Here is a 24,447-nt window from a genome sequence, read left to right on the forward strand (position 1 = left end):
GTTATGTATATCTTATGATATATTTTGTATCTATGGTGACACTTTTGTATATCTTATGATATATTTGAATCTATGGTGACACTTAGTTATATCTTTTGTTATAGTTTGTATCTATGGTGACACTTTTGTATATCTTATGATATATTTGAATCTATGGTGACACTTATGTATATCTTTTGTTATAGTTTGTACGTATGCTGACTATTTCTCTTATTGTAACCAATCTGGTCTTCAAAATTGACATTTGATTTAGAACAGTTTTTCAAGGCATAAATAACCTTCATAGTTTTTTAATAAGTTAAATAAATGTATTCATGCATCTTTTGTAAAGTTGTCGTCGGTGGAGTTTGGTGGTCTGGTGACTATTATTGCCTTGCTACAAAATCCTATAATATGCAATGTTCGGTTGTGAAGTGGCAATGATTGATAAAATGTCGGTATGTGCTATAGGTTGTCGTTGTAAAGTAACCGCGGTGACTATTATCATCACAATGTAGGTAGATGCCATTATACATGTACTTGTGAGAATGTTAGATTTACCAGTTATGCCAATACTTAATAAGTATAATATACTATTTCATAATGCCATGAGTTTATTCTTCTTCATTTTTCAAATGAGTTACATGTAATATCTTTTATAAACAACATCTTATACAATTTCAGGACAAATCTCTTTGGAACGGCGATGAAGGTACATGTGATAATATGCTTCTAGCAGTTATCATAGTGCCATATTCATACTACTGTAATATAAATCACTTTATTTTTGTGAGCAATGCATTTTCGCGTGAATTAGTCAGAAGATTCATTCACAATTATAAATATTTCGCAAATATTATTTTCAGAGAACATAAACGGAACGAGAGATATGTTTAATATGTGTGTCATTATACATAAAAAACATAAATAGATCTAGAAATAAATTTTTCGTTCGTCTGGGAATCCGGTTATTTCCCCTGTGACAGGATGTCGTTCGATTGCTTGCAAAACAGCCATGTATCCTGGATATTGTGCTACCTCGTGTCCAAACTCCGTAGATAGAGACTGAAGGATGTCCTGCACAACAACAATTAAAGTACTTATTACAAAACAAAATATCTCCATGATGTTAATAACATAATGTCTTTAGCAAAGTTGATAACAGGATATTAGTGTTAAAACATTGTTTAAATATGAAGCGATGTTTTATTTCAGCATCAGAGGAATACCTCTGAAAGATATAGTATGGTTATAACATTTACAGAACAGACGCGAAAATGCTATCTTATTATTGAGAAATGTTATTTAAAACATGAAAAACGAAACGCTTTTCAGCAAGTACATGTAGACATTTCCTAACAAATCAAATTAACTCGTGTATATTATGAATGACACAAAGCTTCAGAAATTCCATTTAAACCTTTTTTGTACAATTTAAATATACTCATATGAAAATTATCCATTGCAATTTAAATAAATAAAAACAAACAGATAATGCATATTTGGTGGAGAGGAAAGGGAAACTGTGTTGCGTTTAACATTGAGAAGTCATGAAATGTCAATTCTAGATGTGTTAGTCGAATTACAATGTATATTGGACTACACAATAAATGAATTGTTATTGTAACGGATCCCAGAACTGATAGTAATACCAACATGTACTTTTATTCTGTCATTTTAAATATGTTAGAATTGATATATTATTTAATTAAGGATGCACAACTTTAGCCACATTTAGAACTAAATACAATATACATGAAGCTTAATTTGAAGTTGCATACATATGAAATGGAAACAGCAACTCTTGTAAGCTATTATTGCGACAATTAAAATGGAACCAATTTGAGTTCCATACCATCAGAAGGATCAACAAAGACGAACTTCCATGAAAATGAGTTGTAGTAGTTTAAATTCAAGTATGGCTGGACATTGGACATGGTCTGGTAGTTATGGTGATTCTACATCGGCACTATCAGTAAACATAGTTCTTTACCTGTGGAAATCCTTTCTCATACACCAAAACGTTTTTTTCAAGCTGATGATAGAATCGTTTACGTCGCATGGCTTTTCCAAGAGTGTCACCCAAAAACAGTACATGTGCAGAAACCTGTTGAACAGAAAACATAAATAGTTTTCAATTAACCGAATTGAACACAAGAAATATCAGTTTGCGTGACTGGGCATGCGTGTTTTTAATAATAAAATTTCCAAAGCTATTCTGAAAGCCAAAGTGATGAAGTCCCAAAAAATTCACAAGTTCATTCTTGCTCTTGTTCGGAAAAACAAAAATAAAATCTACCTTACTGAGCGAGATCGGGTTATTTCAATCTCGGGCTAAGCTTTTATCACAGAAGCTTAGGCCGAAACTGTATAACCCGATCTCGCTCAGTAACAGGTAATATACTTTTTTCTCGCACCTTTTAGTTCGAAAAATCTTTTCAATTACGCGATAGTCTACAAGTATCCCGTCCGGGGCTGCAAATCAATGTTGCCGCTTAACTACAAAAGCTACCTTTGAATGATTCAGCGTACACAGTACAGTTTGTCCTTACACAAAAGAAAACGCATTTCATAGTGTAGATTATATTTTATTTTTAACAGTAGGAAACTAAAACATATAACGACGAAAAAGAACAAAAACAATGCTCGACTGCATCATTTGCGTTAGTGCACAGATTAATATATTGCTGTGTAAAAATTCCGCGAATCGTCGTATAAAAGTGCCAGACAGATCAGTCGTGAAAAATCTAGCACTGGGTATTATGGGGGATATTCCTGTTTTAGGTGCGAAAAATACCTTTTTTAACTAGGTTTATGGTGGCAATGAATAAGTATCCCTGTCCCAGAGTCGGCTAAATACTAGCCAGAGAAACCCATTTTTTGTATTTTGTATAGTAACTTCACCTTTATTTCAGTTTGGACAAAACCGTTACGCAACTGGGCAAGGTTTATACCGTTGACTATATAGCTCAGATGGTAAAAACGAGAGTGTAACGATCGGAACGTCAAGGGTTCGAGTGCCGTTGTATCATTTTTTCATTTTTTCATTTTTGCGATATTTATTGATGTTTTAAATCAAAATTCCACAAGTTCAGAAAAAAATGTGTTCAATTCACATTTACAGCTGTTGGCGTCGGTATATGGATCCTTTAATCGGTATATCTGACAACAGAGATTCCCTCAACAGATGAAGTGTTATTTAGTCAATAATACAAGAGGACAGAAGGTTGGTTTGACACGAATACCAATAAGGAATTAACAAAACATTAAGCCATTTTGTAGGGACGTTGTATATTATGGTTGCTATAACAACATTCATGTAACAAAGCAAAAATCCTAAAATGTTGATAATCAACATCTGGCCCTGGAATCTCGAAACTTCTTAATTCTCAATTCTTAACTTTCCATTCTTAAGCTAAGTACGTACTTAGCTGAGAATTTCTCAAGTTGGTGTATATTTAAGAACTTACTTAACTAAGAATGTGTTTGTTGATACATAAGGGGCCATATTTGGAACTCTTTAATGAAAAAAAGTAATATCAGTGTAGGAATTAACTAGGATAGATAATCCCGCACTTCTTTTGTAGTGCATACATGCATTGAAAATCATGTTTAACTTTTCAAGCTAAATATTGGATATTAAAAAACAGATGACACCATTTTTGTTGTTATGACAGACATACCATTGAATGCTAGATATTAAAAGAAAATATTGAATAATTATCCTAAACTGATTAAATTAATTTGTTATTTATGACGATTCATTAGAACCATGACTGGAAACATTTATATACAAAGGTACAACTTCATATGTTCAGATATGAATTCAATTGAACGATGAAAAGAAGGGTTATAAATATGTACGCACGGAACACCACACAAACCGTTCCACACTTTAAATCAAAATTTCTGGTACAGGAGCCTATTGGGTTAAATTTGAAGAAGTAAAAAGCTTATTTTTACGTGTTTTCTATAATGTTAAAACTAGGGCGGCCAAACCGGACAAATTTACTAACTGGTTACTCGAAAAAATCTTCCCACCGAATAACCGGTTAATCGGTCAGTTCGGTGATCAAACAATTAACAACAATAACTACATTATATGATTAGCAATTTTTCCATTCGGAATTAATTAACACTTCATATACATTAATTTTCATGATACCTGATTCTTGTATATCAAGCTCTCAACGCCTAAACGCAGGAAATGTGTTATTATATTGAATTGACAATGTATGCATCGGTCATCATAAAGTGGGATACAAGTTATTTCTACTCGATTTTGTTTACGTTTCACTGATATCATTCAATTGAGCACTTTCTGAAATTAGTTTACGTCAAATCCTTAAAAACAAGTCCTTCTTGGCATTTCACAACTTTTCATTCCGTCTCCCTTTTAAAATCTGTTCATGCTTGTTATAGTGTGGATTCTCTTTGTCAATCTTTAAAATCAAATACAATACAAAAATAACACCCTTGAACAGGTCAGTCTGAGCGTTGTTTTTAATGCCAACAAATTCAATTTTGGCCTCATCGATAGAAGATTTGCAGGCATAAGTCAGTTTAACATGGAGCATAATATGGGGTACATAAATATCCCAATATTCGGTTATTGATTTTGGTAACAGGTTTATGTGTGCTATGACCCATATCAGTATAGAAACTGTGTATTTCAGACATTTGTAACGAACCCCTGTGGAACCAGTAACCAGTTAATCATTGACAACCCTTAGAGTCAACGCATTGGGTATCTCATTTTAAAGCGACAGCAAGTTGGGTATCTCCTTAAAACACAGTACTTATCTCATTAACAAAGCACTGACCTAGTTTTAAATGCGATATTTAATGTGTGTAACGATATTAACAGGTTGTAACGAGATTGTTGATGTATTAAGACGGATTCATTATGTGAATATTCGGGATATAAACATTTTACACTCGGGTGGGGTCAGAACCTACCCCAAATTCTGAATCCTCGGATAAAATTTTCTTTTCCCCATAACCAAATCGTCCACATTAGTTGTTTGCCGACGTCTGGTTTTATGGATATCCGATGATATAAGACTGTATTGAATATGACCCCAAATACTGGTTCTGTAATTATATCCGATGTGTTAGCTAATTATGAATAAATAAATAAAAAATAAATATAAACACAAAGACTTTTGTCTCCTCACTCGCTTTTAGCGGTTGGAATTCATGAATGATCATACAATTATAGTTATTAATTTTGTGTATTTAAGCACGTTCTTAAATATGTAAGCATGCTCCTTACCATTCTCAATTATTTAACCTGTTCTCAACTTAAAATTTAATAATGGAGACTTAAGAATCTTTGAGATACACTTTTTTGAGAATATGCTTAAAGTTAAGAATTGAGAATGGGTTAAGAACCTTTGAGATACATTTGTTTAATTATATGCTTAAAGTTAAGCACTTAGAATGGGTTTAAGAAGTTTCGAGATTCCGGAGCCAGATTCAATACTGATGTTTAATACTTTGTACATGTATCGTTATAGACGGTATTGGAAACGTACCTATGCATTACAAAAGGCAAAGACAAAGTCATACAATATGAACGCTATGGGGAGAAAATGACCCCAAACGGTGGTTGAATATCAAGTTTATTTTACTATTATTGAAATTAAATTTAAATTTATTTTATTTTAAAATTGAAAACGACACCCAGTAAACCTTCTGTCTTTGCACAATTAGAAAATAAGCTCACTCGAGTTAGTTAAACATGGTAACCAACCATAACTCACTCTATGTATCAAACTGTAAAAGCTTGATGACAAATTAAGGAAATATTTAAATCTGCTATATTTGCATATTTACTGATTCTGGAAAAAAATAATTGTCTTGAGATTCAATATGATCACTTCAGATAATATGTATACCATTACTGAAACACACAGTTTTTTCAAATAATTGAATCTTCTATTTCAATGAACTTTACAACAAGCAAGTTTATGAAGTTAAATGAAATATTGAGGGCGAAAATATCACGGTTTCTATTAGTATAAAAGGTTTTGACAGTAAAGTTAATACAGATATATGAAATAGGGTTGTCCGCAATTCATGAACTGTTATTGGACGTGGACATTTGTAAGGTAAAGTCAGCTTTAAAGCTAAAGTAAAGTAAAGTTTTTAGTAAATTGATTCGATGTTACTATTTTTAGAATAGCAGGTCAATATTCTGTTTGGGAATTACATTGTCCTTTAAATTAATCGTCACAATGGCAACTGCCGACTACAGTGCTTTTCTGTATTAATTTCTTAAACTCCAACATGTTTGAAATGATTGGACACAGAAGAATTGCATATTTGTTGTAATCATTTAAGAATTTATCTCGGTGACTCTGTCGTTAAATTTACGTAAAAGAAAAAAAGTCAAAATGACCACGCATGTGTCATACCGAGGGGGGACGACATAAAAAGATATATTTACCTCGGCTACAACTGGTGTAATCGACATACCACCAGCTCCTCCTATGACGAGTCTCACGAGACCTGACTTGTCCACAAATATTGATGGTACCATGGAGGAGAGTGGGCGTTTCCCCGGTTGGACCTGGTTCCGTGGGTTATCCTGACAGGAGAGGAAAGATTACCAAGGGAAACATGTATTAAGTGTTTTGTTAATTAAGAATATTCTTTGTTTATTGGAGTTTATTTTCAGGAGGCGATTTACAAATTATGTTTTTGTGAGGTGCTCAATGAGAAGAGAGATGTTTAAAGTAGAATGTATCAAACGTTTTGTGATGTCAGTAACTATTTCTTGAAAAAAAATGAAATGAAAAAATCAAATACTATAAGCTCTAAGCAAATGTTAACTTGTAAACCTAACAAGTATTTTAACAACGTTAACTGGGTATATGCATGTGTTGTAAAAGTGTAACAAAATGTCAGTGATATTCGTAGGAACATGGTTGTTCCGTTTAAAGATTTACAATGCAAGCAGTTGACGGGATAATATGTTTTAACAAAATATGTAATAATTATAAGCATTATATATGCATACATATTTATAGCGTTTCACTCATTTCCTTTAATAATTGTACCTTTGAGAAATCTGTCATTTCGTTGTTCCAAATGATTCCAGTAGATTCAGACATGATTGTCGACCCATAACTGAAAATCAAACAAAAGGTAGAAATCAGAGAAGCCTTGTTATTATAAACAAATATGTGTAAGTAAAAATGAAAATAAAATTCACTCATTATGGTAAAAAAGTCTTCCAAAGCGCATTTCACAGGCTGCCATTTTGAGTTATTTGTTTGTAATATTATGATTAATATGATCATAATTTTCGAAGATACAAACCTCGTTCTAAAAGTCATTTTCTGCGGAACTGTATTTGAATCTCCCAATAGCATCGGAATGGTGATTTGTCATTTTGAAATAAGCCAACATTGTGTTTTTATGAAACGCCACCAAAATGACGTCTTCATAAAATTTCTTGTAATAGCAACAAATGTTTGGACATCAGTATTGCGAAAAAAAAAGCCACAACCTGTTTCCTAATGGTTTAGCACAAAAAGTAAGATATTAAGAATTTAACTAATTGAATGTTGAAACGTGAGATGAACATGCACTAATACTTCACTTACAAATAATCAATGCTGCTCGTGACAGCTACAGCACTTCCGTCCGGCGCTAGCACAGACACATGCGCAGTACCATGGTCATACGCTTGGAATGATGTGTTTGTATAATAGGACGATTCATGAGTTTCGTGTTGGTCTAGCTTGCTTCTCAGTTCATCAGCAAACGCTTCAGACGTCATTTTATCGACAACCTAATTCACATGAAAAATGTTTTTATAAAAAAAAAGCGACAAGCAACAACTATGCTGATGTTTCTCAGATTAGTTCAAGCGTAAACTATTAATTATAATTACACTGTACCTGTTTAAGGAAATAATCTATGATATTTTAAATAGAAAGCCTATCCCAGCATCGGACAAACGTTTCTCTTAACGAACTACGTCATAAATATAACACGTGACCCCAACGCTGGACGTTTTTAACACAATTAAAATCGAGTAATGAGCGACGAGACATACAACAAAGTCGATCAAATGGGTTCAACATTTGCACTCATGAAACATAAAGCAATTATTTAAAAACATGTATGTATAGAATAAAAAGCAATAGAGGTCCGGCAATCAGAATTCAATGTCGTCTAATGGGGCTGGTGATTCTTTTCATCCTTTTTGAGATAGATACTTTCATCAAACATTAAACTCGGATTCGTTTCTCTGCAATTTATTTTGTTTAGTAAATTATCGTTTCACGTGTTGTTGAATATATATTATCGATCCAGGGCGAAAAGGTAAAGTTATAAGTGTTGAACATTCAACAGGCTATCAAGTCTAGTTCACACGAACTATATTCGTGCATTAATTTGTTTTCAGAGTTTAATTTCTAACAACCGAGAAGGCCATGTGCTAAAATTCTAATGATTGCGAGAGGATTTCAAGTGTCATATGACCATACAAGGGTAACGACAACCGTCAGTATTTTTGCAATGCCCCCGAGAATGCAGGAGATGGGTACATTACTTGACAAAATGTTTACTCACCTCTTTCATTTTCGGTACAAAAGCTGGGTCTCCTAACTGCCATCGTTCCCCAAAGGCTAATTTGACAGCCTCTATTACTATATGTAATGTTTTTGTGTATTGTTCAGTTGAAGATAATGATTCAGCTGATAATTTTAAACCTACAATTTAAAAGGAGATAAAATAAGACTTTTAAATTGAGGAAAGGATATTTACATACACGTCACTGGTCATTTATCTGATGAAGATGATAATATAGTTGTCGTCGTAATGGTCATCAAAACGTCACACGTTGATACTAAGTTTGTGATACATAAACTTTCTACAATTCGTACTTACCAACATGAAAAGATGTTTAGAAAGACATTTTAATTTGAAGCCAATACTACTGAAATCTGTTTTTGAGATATCGCTTTTTAATATTTAATTTTAACAACTCCCCATTGAAGTTTCATCTTAGCTTGCAATATGAAACCACTCACCCCAATAGGTAAACTATGAATAATTGGAAAATACAGGGGGAAAACTTTACATGAATAATGCAAAGTAGTATTTTTTATTCATAGTGAACGTAATATGGAATAATATACAATACATTTTAATACATTCTAGTATTTGTTTCCCATAACTAAACTTGCTCACATAAATATTCCTATTTCCGTAATGCAAGGTTAAGTTTTGTAAACATAACAAATATCAGTTGCTATAAAAACATTTGTAATACAGGATATAATAAAAGTAAGTTATTGTTTTGTTTCTGAAACACACAAAACTGCTTGTCTAAGATTGTCAGTGATCCTTCAAAAATAAAGTCGTATCGGGGGGTGTCAGAATCATCTTTTGCTTTTGTAGGATGACTTTTTAATCTTCTTTATACTGTCAGCAAGGAAAATGGTATTTTTTCATAAAAAGGTTTCACCACTCCCAACCATGTTTATATTTTTTTGAAAATTTCACGTTACGTCGCATTGCTTTTATTTGCTTCGTGATATACTTCAATTTCGCTCTTTTAAGTTCTTTTTCAAGTAAAGCTGGATAGCATCTATACAGTATCATATATGTAACTACATGTACAGTGTGCAGTTGTTATCATTATCGTATATTGGCTCTTCACAATTTCCACTGGAAATACATATTAACGCATATACTTCCACTTGTTCTTTTGCCTTTTTCATGTAAAATATGAATATAGGAAACCGCTTTGTAGTAAGTGTCAAATAAATATTTACGAAAAATATTTATGGATAAGTTATACCTTGCAGTATGTTGAGAATCAAACCGAGAATGGGTCCTCCACTGGGTGCGCCCATTGTAAGTAATTTGACGTCACCGAGATCTATAGAAATGCCTTCATCCACAACAGGGGCATATTCTGCAAGGTCTTTCTTGGTAATTACACCGCCTGCACACACACACAGAACATTTTAAATATCTAGGACTCACTTGGAGTATGTGTTGTATAGTTAAGTTATTTATTTTTGTCTATTTATTTATACACATTGTATATATCTTTAATTCCTATGAATGGTGTTTATAGCCGTATTGGTATCACGAATTTCCACATCGTTTAAAGCTTGAGGGGTCTAAACCTTCCGCATTGTATAAACTTGCTAGGAGTTGGTAAGCATTTTCAGGTACTCCCTTTGTTTGCAACACCCTGAAAGTGATTCATTTGATCAATCTTTTAATTATGACGTCACACAATAATGTTTTGCATCAAGATATACAGATTGTGTTTTAAACTGCTCGTTTCTGATTATTCACATGTAGTTCCAGCTTTAGGTATATATATTCTGATCGATCGATACGCTACCTTTTGACTGTATTTCACGAGCAATGACATCCGCTACCGGGCCTTCATGTATGTAAGCCGGTCCGTTGTCAGCTATCCCTTTCAGGGTTTGCGCCAGGCGGGGCCGTTTGATTAAGGCTCCCTCTGGTGCTATCTTACCGGTGTCATCACAATAGACTTTACTAAGACAAAGAAATATTAAATACTATAACATTAAATATAACAGTTGAATAATTTAGAGTATTGATTGATGATACACTTTAGAACAAATCCTTAATTATTCTGGTTACGGTACCTTAATTTTAACAGTTACTGATTCTTAAATTTTGCATAAAATAAGATTTGAACAACGCATAACAGAAATGTAAGTTAACAAGTAACTGGACGAGAATAATTTCTTAATTTTTAGGTTCTAAATACATTTGAGAAATAATTAAAAGGAAACATTGATAACTTCACGTGTTACTTTCTATCAAATACACGCTCTGAAGGATTTTGTAGTACCGGCGTTCCCACTTAACAATTTCAAATTTACTTATAACTCTCATTTTGTTGATGTTTCTCGTTTTTGGATTTTATCGATCGTTATGTGTTTTTGTTTTAAAATATTAAAGACGCTTAAAACTTTCTATAATTAACTGTGAAAAATCATTCCCGGTGTAAGAATTTGTAATGTAGTTTCTGATTAAGTTTTAGTCCATCCTATATGTATTTGGACCACAACTGCATAATAAGTTATCTAGTGCTGCCAAGTCGATTAATGAAAGAGGTAACCTTTAAGGTTGTGGAGGCAGGGTAATAAAAACCCTGGTCTGAAACCAGAACCGTCCTATACCACGGTAAGAAAACAAGTAACGCTGGTTAGTTTACAACATGACGAGATGAGATTTTAAATCGTATCAAAAAATGCGTGAACATGTACAATGGGAAAGTTTTATATTGTACAAGTCGCTATATACCCGTTTTAATGCAATACAAACATGTCAATAATACCATAAATAGCTAAATAGTTAAAAGATATTCAGGAAGTTGATAAATAAATTAACAATTAACAAAAAATATGTACCAAAATTCCTTGTCCTGAGACAAATCAACGTTCTCACGAAGTAAATGTTCAAAACATAATCTCGGTGTATATGCCAGGTAATGTCCATTCTCGGCTAAGTCTATAGCAGGGCGAAATAGGTCCTTCCATGGGAGTCGTCCATACCTCCTGTGCGCCTCCCAGTAACCCATGACCTCTCCCGGTACTCCGATCGACAAGGCCTCTGTGGTAAACGAGAACACATAATTATAACATTCTTATTTCATCTTATTGGTAGGAGGCATGCATGATTCCTCTGATTAGGACCGGAAATATTTTAGCCGGAATTCATCTGTTGGTACCCCCTGCTCATAATGTATCAATATAAAAAAAATGCGACCCATTTAATGCAAGGCTTATTTACGCTGCTATGTTAAGGGATACTTCTGTCCTTTCTCGTTTTGTCCGGAATTGTTGTTTGTTTCAGGCAGCAGTCGGACAATAATCTGTGATAATCTGAAGGGGGAAAATCGCAAAAAATATTGTATGTTTATCAGGAACAAATGTTCATGTTGTTACGTATCAAATTTATATGCATTACTACACATGACAATATATGTCGGAACAGATATTGTTCGTGTATTGCGCGAATGTATGCATCCATGAATGCGCGTACCAGAAGCTCGTGCCATCTGCGATACCAACCAAAGATATATGCGTGATATTGCAGCTATTGAGTATGATCATATTGAATAGTTTTAGGTAGATTGTTAACCCGAGATGTTTTGAGAAATTAAAGTACAGATATGTTAACTAATAAATGCCCTTCAGATTATTTTGACCGAAAGAGAGCACGGACACAATCATGTGAAAAAGGGAGAAACATTAAAAATTAAAGAATATAAAACATGATATACACATTGCTACAATCAGTACCACAATGCGTTAGGCATGATGTGGGTTAGCGAGCGTCTCGATTTAAGTTTGTATATTTTGCACCCAGTAAGCGATATTCAATGCGAGAAAGTAGTTTTGTCATGTTTTATAACTAATGTTATCAATTCATTCAAAGTTAATATCCGTAAACATGTGGTACCTGCTATAATGTTAAGGTAACGCGTAACACTGCATCAGTTGTGGTCGCGAGAAATGTTCGTTCAATATAGAAGATGGAGCATCTAAAAAGGAGCTTTCTAGCTTAGGGTTACCTCCCCTTTCGGGGTCGAGTGATGCCGTGCCTTTTTATATTCCATTTATCTTTGGATGTCTTGCAATATTGAAACTTGTTTTATATAAATATGCATTGTAGATTTCATTTGTATTTCTCATCGTTTTAGAAACCTATCAACAGTTTGTATACATAAAAGAAGTCAGCTATTCTCGTTTGTTCCAGTCCCATGTGTGAGTCACATACTGATAACGTACATATTCAGCGGCATTCTAATTTCAGCGCTTTTTATATAATTTATTATTGTATATATATTGTGAGTGCGACAATTAAGCAATACGCTGATCTGATAAAATCAAGTAATACGCTAAAATTTGAGTCTGCTAAAATAAGAACTTTTACAGTAACAAAAATCATATTCCATGTGTCACTCTTTTTAAGTCCTTCTGTAAGACCGGTCTCTGTTTATATACATTTACTCACCCAATCCTAGACCTCTTTGATTTTTGTATACCCACACTGCCTTGGCCCCGTCTGTGTGTTCTGTATACTCACTCTGTCCTGACCCCGTCTGTGTGTTTTGTATACTCACTCTGCATTGACCCCGTCTGTGTGTTCTGTAAACTCATTCTGCCTTGACCCCGTCTGTGCTTTTTATATACTCACTCCGCCCTGACCCCGTCTGTGTGTTTTGTATACAAAACACTCAGCCTTGACCCCGTCTGTGTGTTTTGTATACTCACTCAGCCTTGACCCCGTCTGTGTGTTTTGTACACTCACTTAGCCTTGACCCCGTCTGTGTGTTCTGTAAACTCATTTCTGCCTTGACCCCGTCTGTGCTTTTTATATACTCACTCCGCCCTGACCCCGTCTGTGTGCTTTGTATACTCACTCAGCCTTGACCCCGTCTGTGTGTTTTGTATACTCACTCAGCCTTGACCCCGTCTGAGTGTTTTGTAAACTCACTCAGCCTTGACCCCGTCTTAGTGTTTTGTATACTCACTCAGCCTTGACACCGTCTGTGTGCTTTGTATAGTCACTCAGCCTTGACCCCGTCTGTGCGTTTTGTATACTCACTCAGCCTTGAACCCGTCTGTATGTTTTGTATACTCACTCTGCCTTGACCCCGTCTGTGGTTTTTGTATACTCACTCAGCCTTGACCCCGTCTGTGCTTTTTGTATACTCACTAGCCTTGACCCCGTCTGTGTGTTTTGTATACTCACTCAGCCTTGACCCCGTCTGTGTTTTTTGTATACTCACTCAGCCTTGACCCCGTCTGTGTGCTTTGTATACTCTCTCAGCCTTGACCCCGTCTGTGTGTTTTGTATTCTCACTCAGCCTTGACCCCGTCTGTGTTTTTTGTATACTCACTTAGCCTTGACCCCGTCTGTGTGTTTTGTATACTAACTCAGCCTTGACCCCGTCTGTGTGTTTTGTATCCTCACTCAGCCTTGACCCCGTCTGTGTGTTTTGTATACTCACTCAGCCTTGAACCCGTCTGTGTGTTTTGTATACTCACTCAGCCTTGACCCCGTCTGTGTTTTTTGTATACTCCCTTAGCCTTGACCCCGTCTGTGTGTTTTGTATACTCACTCAGCCTTGACCCCGTCTGTGTGTTTTGTATCCTCACTCTGCCTTGACCCCGTCTGTGGGTTTTGTATACTCACTCTGCCTTAACCCCGTCTGTGCTTTTTGTATACTCACTAGACTTGACCCCGTCTGTGTGTTTTGTATCCTCACTCTGCCTTGACCCCGTCTGTGTGTTTTGTATACTCACTCTGCCTTGACCCCGTCTGTGGTTTTTGTATACTCACTCTGCCTTAACCCCGTCTGTGCTTTTTGTATACTCACTAGCCTTGACCCCGTCTGTGTGTTTTGTATACTCACTCAGCCTTTTCGCCCCGTCTGTGTGTTTTGTATACTCACTCAGCCTTGACCCCGTCTCTGTGTTTTGTATACTCACCCAGCCTTGACCCCGTCTGTGTGTTCTGTATACTCACTCAGCCTTGACCCCGTCTGTGTGTTTTGTATAATCACTCTGTCTTGACCCCGTCTGTGTGTTCTGTATACTCACTCAGCCTTGACCCCGTCTGTGTGTTTTGTATTCCCACATGTCTTGACCCCGTCTGTGTGTTTTGTATACTCACTCTGCCTTGACCCCGTCTGTGTATTTTGTATACTCACTCTGTCTTGACCCCGTCTGTGTGTTTTGTATACTCACTTTGCCTTGACCCCGTCTGTGTGTTTTGTATACTCACTCTGCCTTGGCCCCGTCTGTGTGTTTAGCTCTAAGGAAAGTCCACTTGGCGCTGTCTCTCTGGCATTAATGGTAAGTGTCTTTTTGGTCTCAGCGTCATATATGACCATAAAATTCCCTGCAAAATTAGCATTGAGGTATTTTGTAGGTAGAACATCATTATGACTGTTAAGTTCCTTATTCTGGATATTCTATCATGAAACAGACATGTTTGGACTAACGAGATTCTATTATTCGTACGAGAACCCCGATATGATACCCTTAAATTTCAACCTCCCCTCTGCTCACCGTTAACATTTCCCAATATCATTATAAATCTTTATTTAATTTAGGATATGCAAAAAATGATGGCAGTATAACGAGGTATAAAGGTATAAATTTCTGATATTTCTACAATGTAGATAGATTGCGTAAAGGTAATAAAATAAACTACACATTATATAACTATTCATATAATTTTGGTAAACTATTGTCCCTTACAGGTTATTAGAATATAAAACAGAACAAGAGTACCGCGGGGCGGAACAATATACGCCTGTCGAATGCCATAGAGTGTTATGTACTTTCTTACATTGAAATGAGATCTGCATCATTCTAAGCGTGGTTAGCTGACATGCTATAAAAAATGCAGGAGAAAATCTCTGGACAAAAAATCAAAAATTGAAAGAACAAAGGGCAATTACTTTTGGAAAAATTATCGAATCAAAACTCTTTTAAGGGCGACACAACCTCAAAGCATGATGATAATGTATACCAAGTTTCAAAGAGATCCGTTGAAAAATGAAGGAGGCGATTGCCGGACAAATATCAAATACTGAAATAAACAAAGGGCAATAACTTTTGCAAAAATTGTCGAATCAAAATTCTTTTCAAGGAAACACAACAACATATCAGGATTATTTAGCCTATTAAGTTTCAAGGAAATCCGTCAAAAAATGTAGGAGGAGATTGCCGGACAAAAAATCAAATACTGAAATGAACAAAGGACCACTACTTTCGGATAAATCGTCAAATCAAAATTCTTTTAATGGAGACACAACTTCATATCATGATTATAATGTATACCAAGTTTCAAAGAGATCCGTAAAAAAAAATGTAGGAGCAGATTGCCGGACAAAAATCAAATACTGAAATAAACAAAAGGTAATAACTTTTGCAAGAGATTACCGGACAAACAAAAGTTTACGCCGGCCGGCCGGACAAACCCATACCATAATACTCCCGTCAAATCCCGTCACCTTTTTGGTGACTAATTTGGGACCCTCTGACTGCAGTATAATTTTCACGTCTTGTGGACGCCGAAGGTAAAAAACAATGTACCAAACGTGGTCTGCACAACTTGAAACATCATTCTTGTCTATTTGACGACATCATCCGGAAGCAACCTATTTTAGCTCATTGTCTGAATAATACAACCGAATGATATGTTATGCTTTCATCTCGAGCCTATGAAATATTAGGAAGATGACACTTAAACGTGTTCCTGCAGTAATCCCATCCTCTGTGGATACCGCCTTCACATGACCTTAGTTTTAACGGAAACAAGAAACTCTACCCAAGCAAGCAAACCAGTGTTACTCGACTGACTCATATGTGTATCGTAAATTCTGCCTAATGGAATGAAAATGATACAAAAGGGCATATCTGGTACCACAGCGATAACAAACAGGTACAGAACATACCACAACGTAAACACACAATGACATACAAGACATAACATGGTCAAAAGGTAGGGGCATGTCATATAAAAATATATCAAACCAGCTCAACACGAATGATATGCGTATGGTAAAGGTTAACGGATAAAGTTAATATTAAAAAATATATAAATCTATTGTACCAAGGCCTCAACACACACAAGAGGAGAATATGTCACATTATTAACCTACAAAGAAACGCCCAACGTGACAGGAAACAAGCGTAACATGCATGTACTATTCTACAGCAGCAATAAACGATGGCAAACTAAACGACAGTTTCAATAAGAAAACACGAGCTTACGAGAGCGTAAACCCACAAAAACTACAGTGTACCATAAAATTAACAGAAATTCACTATAATGTCAAACAAATACCCAAGCTTCAACAAAATATAACACATCACAGCAAAAATACACATAGATAGAATATTTTAAACGGCCAACATATCTCCCACCCTAGGCAAACAATCCAACATTCAACCAAAGACTCAATACACAAGGACAAAATTTGAAGTCGATACTTAGAGACAACATTAGGACTGAAGAAAAAAGGCACCATGAACTAAACAATTAATATCCAGGTTATTCAGAACGAAAAATATTTCTTGTATCACTTATGGTACGTGTCATGTCTTCCGTCTAATCCAGGAAAAAATATGACATAGAAGGTGGAGTCAACTCACGTAGAACGAAACAAAGTAGAAACCAAGAACATAGCAACAAAAGGGTGTCTCCGTCTCAAAAAAATATATAATTGTCTCATGAATAAAATACATACATAAAGTTTTTTATTGACAAGGAGAACTCAATATTTCCTGCCAACAGTTAGTAATCTGTGTTCATGAGAGAGTATATATAATGTCTTAAGGACAATAACACATTGATATACGCTATGTCCTAAATACTACAAACAGTTTACAATGTGCTCTATTATTTTGTATTAAACCAATGCCTTGGTAAATATGCATAGATTTGTCACCAAAACCTTCTAGATCATCATTTTGTACCTTGGCTAATGGTGGCAAGGTAGGTAGTTGGCTTAATGACTTGTCGTTAGCATGAGCCTTACCTCCTCCTATGCCCATACTGTGGGGTGACATGAGGCCGGCACAGAGTAAAGTCGCTATAGCGGCATCCACGGCTGACCCTCCTTTCTTAAAAATGTCTCTGTAAAATAAAACAGACACGGGTAGTATCCTTTAACAACGTCAATAGTGTCCAACCACATCCATCACTGTAGCAACTGATGAAGAAAATCATATGGTAACTATATTGACTACAATTTACATTTGACGTTCTGAAAATCCTAATAGTGATGGAGGAATTATATATGTTTGTATATCATGGTAGGTCACTGTCTCTGTGTGTTAATTCGTGCTGTATGGAGGAACACTTCTGTTATGATGTAGTTAGCCTTACGCTGATGTGTTACAGGTATGTTAAGTCTGTCTCACTGCACTCTGGTTTTTCGTAAATACAATAACATCCCCTTAATTTTGTTTTGGATGTATTTGTATCACAGTTACAGAATACCCAGCTCTAGTTGTGGTTTACCTGCCAATCTCTGAACAGGTCTCGTGGTCACAGACTACAGCACCTTGACCACCAGTCATTTCTCCAGAGGTGTCCACGTGACTGTTGTTGTTGTTCCGTATGGCTAGTACCATCCCTACGGTCAGTGCTATGGTATAAATGATAACGAATACCAGACATAATCCGATGATAAGTAAAGGACGACTGGTCAGGTAGGTCAGGTAACCGCCGTCCTTCTCGCTGTCTTTTCTGTAAATAGGTAAAATGAATATTTTAATACAATACTAAAAATATTTTTAATGTTATCCATTGAAAAAGGGCATGCATATTCATGCATGCACTAAGCATACATGTACCATAGTATTTCGATCATGCCTCTCTGCAAATTCACCTATTTTACACGCGTACCGTTATAAAGTGAGTATGCTAGTTTATGTTTAATAATTGAAATGTTTGAAAACGTACAAAACGTAAACCGCTGAGAATTATATATGTATTGAATATGTATTCAAGAATGCCTAGTTGTGATTGCAAGTTTGAACGTTTCCAACACAATTTCATTTTCATAATATCTTTACATTTTAGCTTCAGATGAGTGGTGTTTACATGGGGTAGCTTACAAACAGAGGTCAAGATCCGGATATCTGAATATGAACTGAAATAGAAGGTCTAATTATGTGATAGATTAACATCCCTTTCACCATTCATGACAGGAACACTCGCAGTCAAATAAAACAAATTATTATTTCATCTCGAGTCAAGGTTCACAAGTGAAATAAAAATAACTCGCTCATGTCTGAGTTTTAGGTGACTACTGCCGACACATATACTGAAATGTGATCTGCCCAATATGGACTCGTGACCTGATATTACATACATACGCTAGTATACCTCTTGCGCGCCGCTCTGGATGGGTTTGTCGCCTTCTTAGTGAAGACATGTTGATAATTGTTGACCTTCCCTTGGTGTACTCCTGAAGAAGTCTTAGCTTAAATCTCCGACTACAGTGTGTAAATGCTACTTAAGTATGCAACACACGTTTAACGAATTCACGATAACCGTAGGTCAAAGTTGAAAGGTCAACGTTCTGATATAAACCCAGTGTAGTATTAATATTCGAGCTCACACAATGACAGTCTTAAAATAGATATAGAGCCACTAGTTTTGCCACAAGTTTGTATTCGTTATGCTGAACATTTTTGAACCGTAACCTCAAGCCCTTTATATTCTTACATACAATAAATACAAAAGTGTGTCTAAATATACGTAGAATACTTTAAAATGATAAATGAGACATTCACACTTTGTTCTAATTTATGTCAATCCGTGTTCTGTTTTAACTTTCTGGATGTAGCCCGCTTGTCTCTCCTGAAGAAATTAGGGTTTGCTCATTCAATGCAGACATTTTTTAAATAAGAAATGTGAAAGTGAAAACTAAAAGTGAATTTAGACAAAAAAGGACATTTAGTTTTACTTTCTACAAAAACAAGGTACTTTTATTAAGCGTGTCGCAACGTTTCAAGATCGGCTGGTCCCTTTGTCATAGTTTGACACGTTTAATACGTACATTGTTTGTGTAGAAAGTAAAACTTTGATATCACATATTTCCAAATTAATTAGTCTTATTGAAGATAAAGAAAGGACATGCTAAAATGATATGTTAAAACTTCAAGTTTAGAGCAAAGCTGATGACGTCATACACCTATTGCTATTTAATTAAAAGTGTTTCGTGATTAATATTTGGTAAGCTTGTATTTGTTGTGTCTTTTATTTAAAAAAACCAAATCTCATTTACTATGCCACAGATTAAAACTAAATGATTTTGTGTTTCATCTTCCTTACAAAGACATCCGTATATAAAACGGGGTGGCTTTCTTAATGAAATAACAAAGAATTATAATTTGTTTTGTCTATGCTGAAAAACGACAATACACCGAAATAAGAAATGTTTCATGTATGTGTTACACGTTTGAAAATCCATAATGTACAAATTAACGCCAACTAAAACAAAAATTGATGATTTAGAAAGACTAGCAATTATTGACTTACGACCCACAATGACTCTATTGCAGTAATATCGTTGCATATCGTGTTTTATTTGTCTACTAGCATACATCTAGACACCCGATACATTATACTCATGCAGATAAATTCTCTTGTAATGAATTATTCGATACCGTAAATATCTAAGTATTTACCTACCTTTTTTGTCCCCTAAAATACCGTATGGATGAAGAATGATGAGGCGGGTAGACGATACTTATTGACCACAAATCTTTGAATTTAGAACTGTGTGCAAGTCGACGTATCTTACTTGGCACTTCAAGCCCACCCACACTCACTTTTGTTATCTTTATTTAAGTTTTAACTCCTTTTGTTGAGTTCTTAACATTATACTGGCATTTTTACACACCCAATGTACCCCTCCTATAGAATACTTAAACGTATCATCTGTCGGTTACTTGGATAAATCGTACATATTTGGCAAACAAACTAGTTAAAGATGTATACATACAGTAATATGCATACATGTAGTTACCTTATATATGTACTTGAATCTCTATAAATAAAAATTGCAATATATCATTAACTAAAATACGTGTTGTCTTTTGGAAAATGTCAACTTGTTTAGATTTAAGACTTAAGCGGAAACTAAATTAATGAGAGGTAATACATATTTCTTGGTCGCCTATGCTGCCAACAAATTAACAAGTCATTACTGGAGTACAACAACAAAATAAGTACTTCCAATAGCTGTTCTGAAGTAGTATCTAATCTTAATTTAATTTAAACTTCACGTAACTTACACATCTGCCTCAGCCTCACACTTGCCGTTACTTGCCATCTGTCCAATTGTTCTTCAGGTCAACCGCATACTATCGTTACGCTTTTTGACATGGGTGTCTTAGTGTGATTTGTCTACGAACAGAAAAAATAAATCCAATGTTGCTATATTTTCAAATACATTTTGTTATGTAAGTATAAGTTCAAATGAATTTGTTGCATATACATATAAATGCATTTACCAGTAATGGATATTATACAATTATATTTGTTACATTTTTGTTGATTTTACTGACGTTTAATGGTTAGTGTTTTATGGACTATATTTTACCTAATAGATGTATTGAATTGTAATTAAAAATAAGCCTTAGCGTTATAAAACCTCATTTTTGTACAACATACATTCTAATACAAATGGCTAATCATAGAATTTCATTAAATGTCTAATATATATGCAAGTAAGAGGTGAAAGCGACAGGGAGGTACTAAGAAACTCTTGTCATTTGTTTTGTATATATATATATATATATATATATTATAAATCAGAAAAAATGATCCTTACAAACGAATATATATTATATAAAGAAAAATTCTTAACAACGAGTCTTTAGTTCAAGTCGATCCGTAAGTAGATATATATCATAAATCAAGTCGATCCGTAAGTAGATATATATTATAAATCAAGTCGATCCGTAAGTCGAACTAAAGACTCGTTGTTAAGAATTTTTCTTTTTATAATATACATATATATATATATATATATATATCAATACACTACGATTGCCGCCGTTGTTACACTTAAGTACACATATATATATTCAAAACTTAATTATATCTCACCTCTGATGTTAAGCATTGGTAGGGTGATCCTAGACCACTACGACAATGAGACGTCCTCCCTTCACATGTATCTATCACACAATACACTATGAACACGTGCATGTAGGATCGAGTCTTCTCCATAGCTGTGTTATATATAGACACTTTTAGTACTAAAGTATCTGATTTCCGTTGAAGGATATAGTGTTGAAATAGGCCAAGCTAATCTAACCCATATGTGAAGAGTAATGGAAAACAATGCCTGCATCGACCAGACAGGCCAACAGCACCCGTCAAAAGTTATTAACCTTGTTCCATAACACTTTACACCCTCGCAATGTAAATTAACATGTGCAGATGAAGGTTTCACTGCCTGTCAGAGAACGTATGTGAGAGGTACATCATCTTATAGTGCTAAATACATGTTCTCTTTAGAGGTTGTTCTATCAACCCAACAGTTGTTATGACGAATAAAAAGATTTTTGGTTTAATTCAAGATATTGTTTTAAACCAATAATATAGATACATGTATTTTTTTATTTTTTTCTTCTCCATCATGCGTAAACCTGTCCTAAAAAGGAACTGTGCTACATGCGCTGTAAGTCCTGTATTAAATTGTCTTCATATGGCAATTTTGATCGTCAAATAGAGTTATCAACACTTTCTGATGGTTTGTTTTCCAGAAATGTTGATTGTAAAAATCTACCGAACTACCTTTACTAGTTTTAAAACATGAAACATGAAACACGGGGTTTTATAATGAAAACTATCATTTGTTTAAACTGTTGACCTTTCAATGCATCCATTTCAACAGGGGGGATGCGGTCGTCGTATACTAGCCACGGTGTCCGTTGGTCGATCTGTCTGTCCGCCACCACTTTCGTTATCCCAACATCCAAAAGACAAATTGAAATTTGACATGGTGGTAAAATATGATATGTTCAATGTACGGTAGGAATTCAAAAAGTGTCTAGGGCTAAGTTCAAGGTCACTCTTACTAAAAATAGACCATTATGTGTATGGTACTTATCAAAGAGTCAAAAAACATTTTTAAATTTCACATGTTGATGCACTGTTATATGTTGATGTGCAATGGGGGTTTGAAAACGTTCTTAAGTCAAGGTCACTGTTCCTATAAGTAGTCATTGGCGGGGTGCGGGCCTTTTCTCAGAATCTTAAAGTCTTTGCTTTTGTTTTAATTTGACATGGTTAAACACTGTTATATGTAGATGAACAATAGTGTTTTAAAGGTTTCTAAGGTTACGATAGGCAACACTGTAACTAAAAATGACCATGCGGGTTCTGTCCTTTTCTCAGAATTCAAAGGACGTTTTGAGATGTAAATATGCAATACACGTTTAACAATTCTCTAATGTAAAGGTCAAGGTCTCCGTTACTTAAACGGTACAGCACATGGCCCGGCCCTTGCTGATTTGTCAGTGTTCTATTTTACATTATTTACATGTACATTTACATATCACCTCACAGAATAACATAAATTAATAAATTCAACTTTTACTAGGACTTCTTGTTTTTGAATGTGTAAAACAGGGTCTCCAAAATGTTGAGAAAAAACCCTTAAAGCAAACAGCATACCATAAAATCGTACATAAAATGGCAAACTCATTTTGAAGAAAATAATATCTACAGGAAACCGATTTGGAAATTAGTAAATATAGCAGCAAGTGACGATAAAAGCAAAGCAAGTTATTGGAAATATCTTTGTAATTTAAAAATTGTAAAAACTGAATAAAATTGAAATAAACTCATGAGTCTAATGGTTTGTGGATTTTCTATGCACAGGAAGATGAAACACAAAATCCTTTATTTTTAATCTGTGGCATAGTAAATGAGATTCGGTTTTTTAAATAAAAGACACAACAAATACAAGCTTACCATATATTTATCACGAAACAAATGAAAAAAGATGTATTTCTCATGAAGAACAAATTAGGTTTATATTAACATTTCATTATATATCGTTATCTATAACACTAAATGGATCATTTAGAAAACAAGAAACAAATAATTATTTTAAATCAAACTCCTGAATAGTAAATTTGTTTACAGAAAGAAAGGGAATCATTATACACTACAAAACACACAAAAAACCCATTTCAATGATATTCCTTTGGTAGACAGAATAGTTACCATTTAACCTATCGACAAATCATTTATAATAGAAGCAATGTACCTGAATGTGGCATGTGGCTGAATAGTTATAAAACAGGACGAATGCATGTGCTTGTGTCCCTGACCCAGTTACATATACTTTAACAGTGTGCGATGGTGAGAAAGGCAGTCGAGATAGGGAGACAAATCCTTCGAAATATAAAAACAAAATGAAAAACGTTGCATAGTAATGTACTATTTAAGAGGTGGTGCAGTGGGATTACAAAGATACGGTGCACAGTTGTTGATTCACAATCAAAGGAGTGGCACTCTATGTTATGTGTTTGGTAATTGAAATGTATCAAGGACATAATGGTTATGTTCTCAACAAGATACGTTGTCAATCTTTTATGCTATCAATTAACAATGGTAAATGATCTCCATCAGATATATTGTCAATAACCTATTTTATCGATCACATATTTAATCAGTGAGTCATGTTGTCAACGAAATATGTTGTAAAACAAAAGTATTGTCAGATAGGTTACCATTGAGACATATCAATAAAATATAAAATCAGTGAGACATGTTGTCAATTAGATCATTATGTAATAAGTGAAACATGTTGTCAATCAGATAATTATGTAATTAATGAGACATGTTGTCATTCATATAATTATGTAATTAATGAGACATGTTGTCGATCAGATAATA

General features: G+C 34.7%; 1 protein-coding gene across 2 annotated transcripts; it reads right to left on the bottom strand.

Annotated features, from left to right (window-relative positions):
• Window positions 1–57: 57 nt before the first annotated feature.
• Window positions 58–21,746, bottom strand: LOC110450110 (gamma-glutamyltranspeptidase 1-like). Of its 2 annotated transcripts, XM_021497374.1 has the most exons (14): window positions 21,643–21,746; window positions 20,826–20,937; window positions 18,040–18,267; window positions 17,555–17,652; window positions 14,788–14,904; window positions 11,403–11,604; window positions 10,358–10,518; window positions 9,800–9,946; window positions 8,566–8,705; window positions 7,593–7,780; window positions 7,044–7,113; window positions 6,431–6,571; window positions 1,973–2,086; window positions 58–1,056 (listed from the first exon to the last, which is right to left on the bottom strand). In XM_021497374.1, the coding sequence occupies exons 2-14, from the start codon at window positions 20,861–20,863 to the stop codon at window positions 913–915; spliced, it is 1,788 nt and encodes a 595-aa protein (XP_021353049.1). In that variant the 5' UTR covers window positions 20,864–20,937; window positions 21,643–21,746; the 3' UTR covers window positions 58–912. The 2 variants fall into 2 exon arrangements, with proteins under 2 accessions (XP_021353049.1, XP_021353048.1); XM_021497373.1 differs by lacking the exons at window positions 20,826–20,937; window positions 21,643–21,746 and adding an exon at window positions 18,900–19,027.
• Window positions 21,747–24,447: the final 2,701 nt, after the last annotated feature.

The sequence above is a fragment of the Mizuhopecten yessoensis genome, unplaced genomic scaffold, assembly GCF_002113885.1.
Source record: "Mizuhopecten yessoensis strain PY_sf001 unplaced genomic scaffold, ASM211388v2 scaffold4999.1, whole genome shotgun sequence".
Taxonomy (NCBI): Eukaryota; Metazoa; Mollusca; class Bivalvia; order Pectinida; family Pectinidae; genus Mizuhopecten; species Mizuhopecten yessoensis.

Excerpts from the sequence above, each read along its gene's own strand:
- LOC110450110 (XM_021497373.1), bottom strand. The coding sequence starts at position 18,958 with ATGTCTTCACTAAGAAGGCGACAAACCCATCCAGAGCGGCGCGCAAGA. Across the intron at positions 11,605-14,787 it reads ACAGACGGGGCCAAGGCAGA|AGGCCTTGTCGATCGGAGTA; the intron begins GTGAGTATACAA and ends CGTTTACCACAG. Across the intron at positions 7,114-7,592 it reads ACGAGCAGCATTGATTATTT|TTATGGGTCGACAATCATGT; the intron begins GTAAGTGAAGTA and ends TTTGATTTTCAG.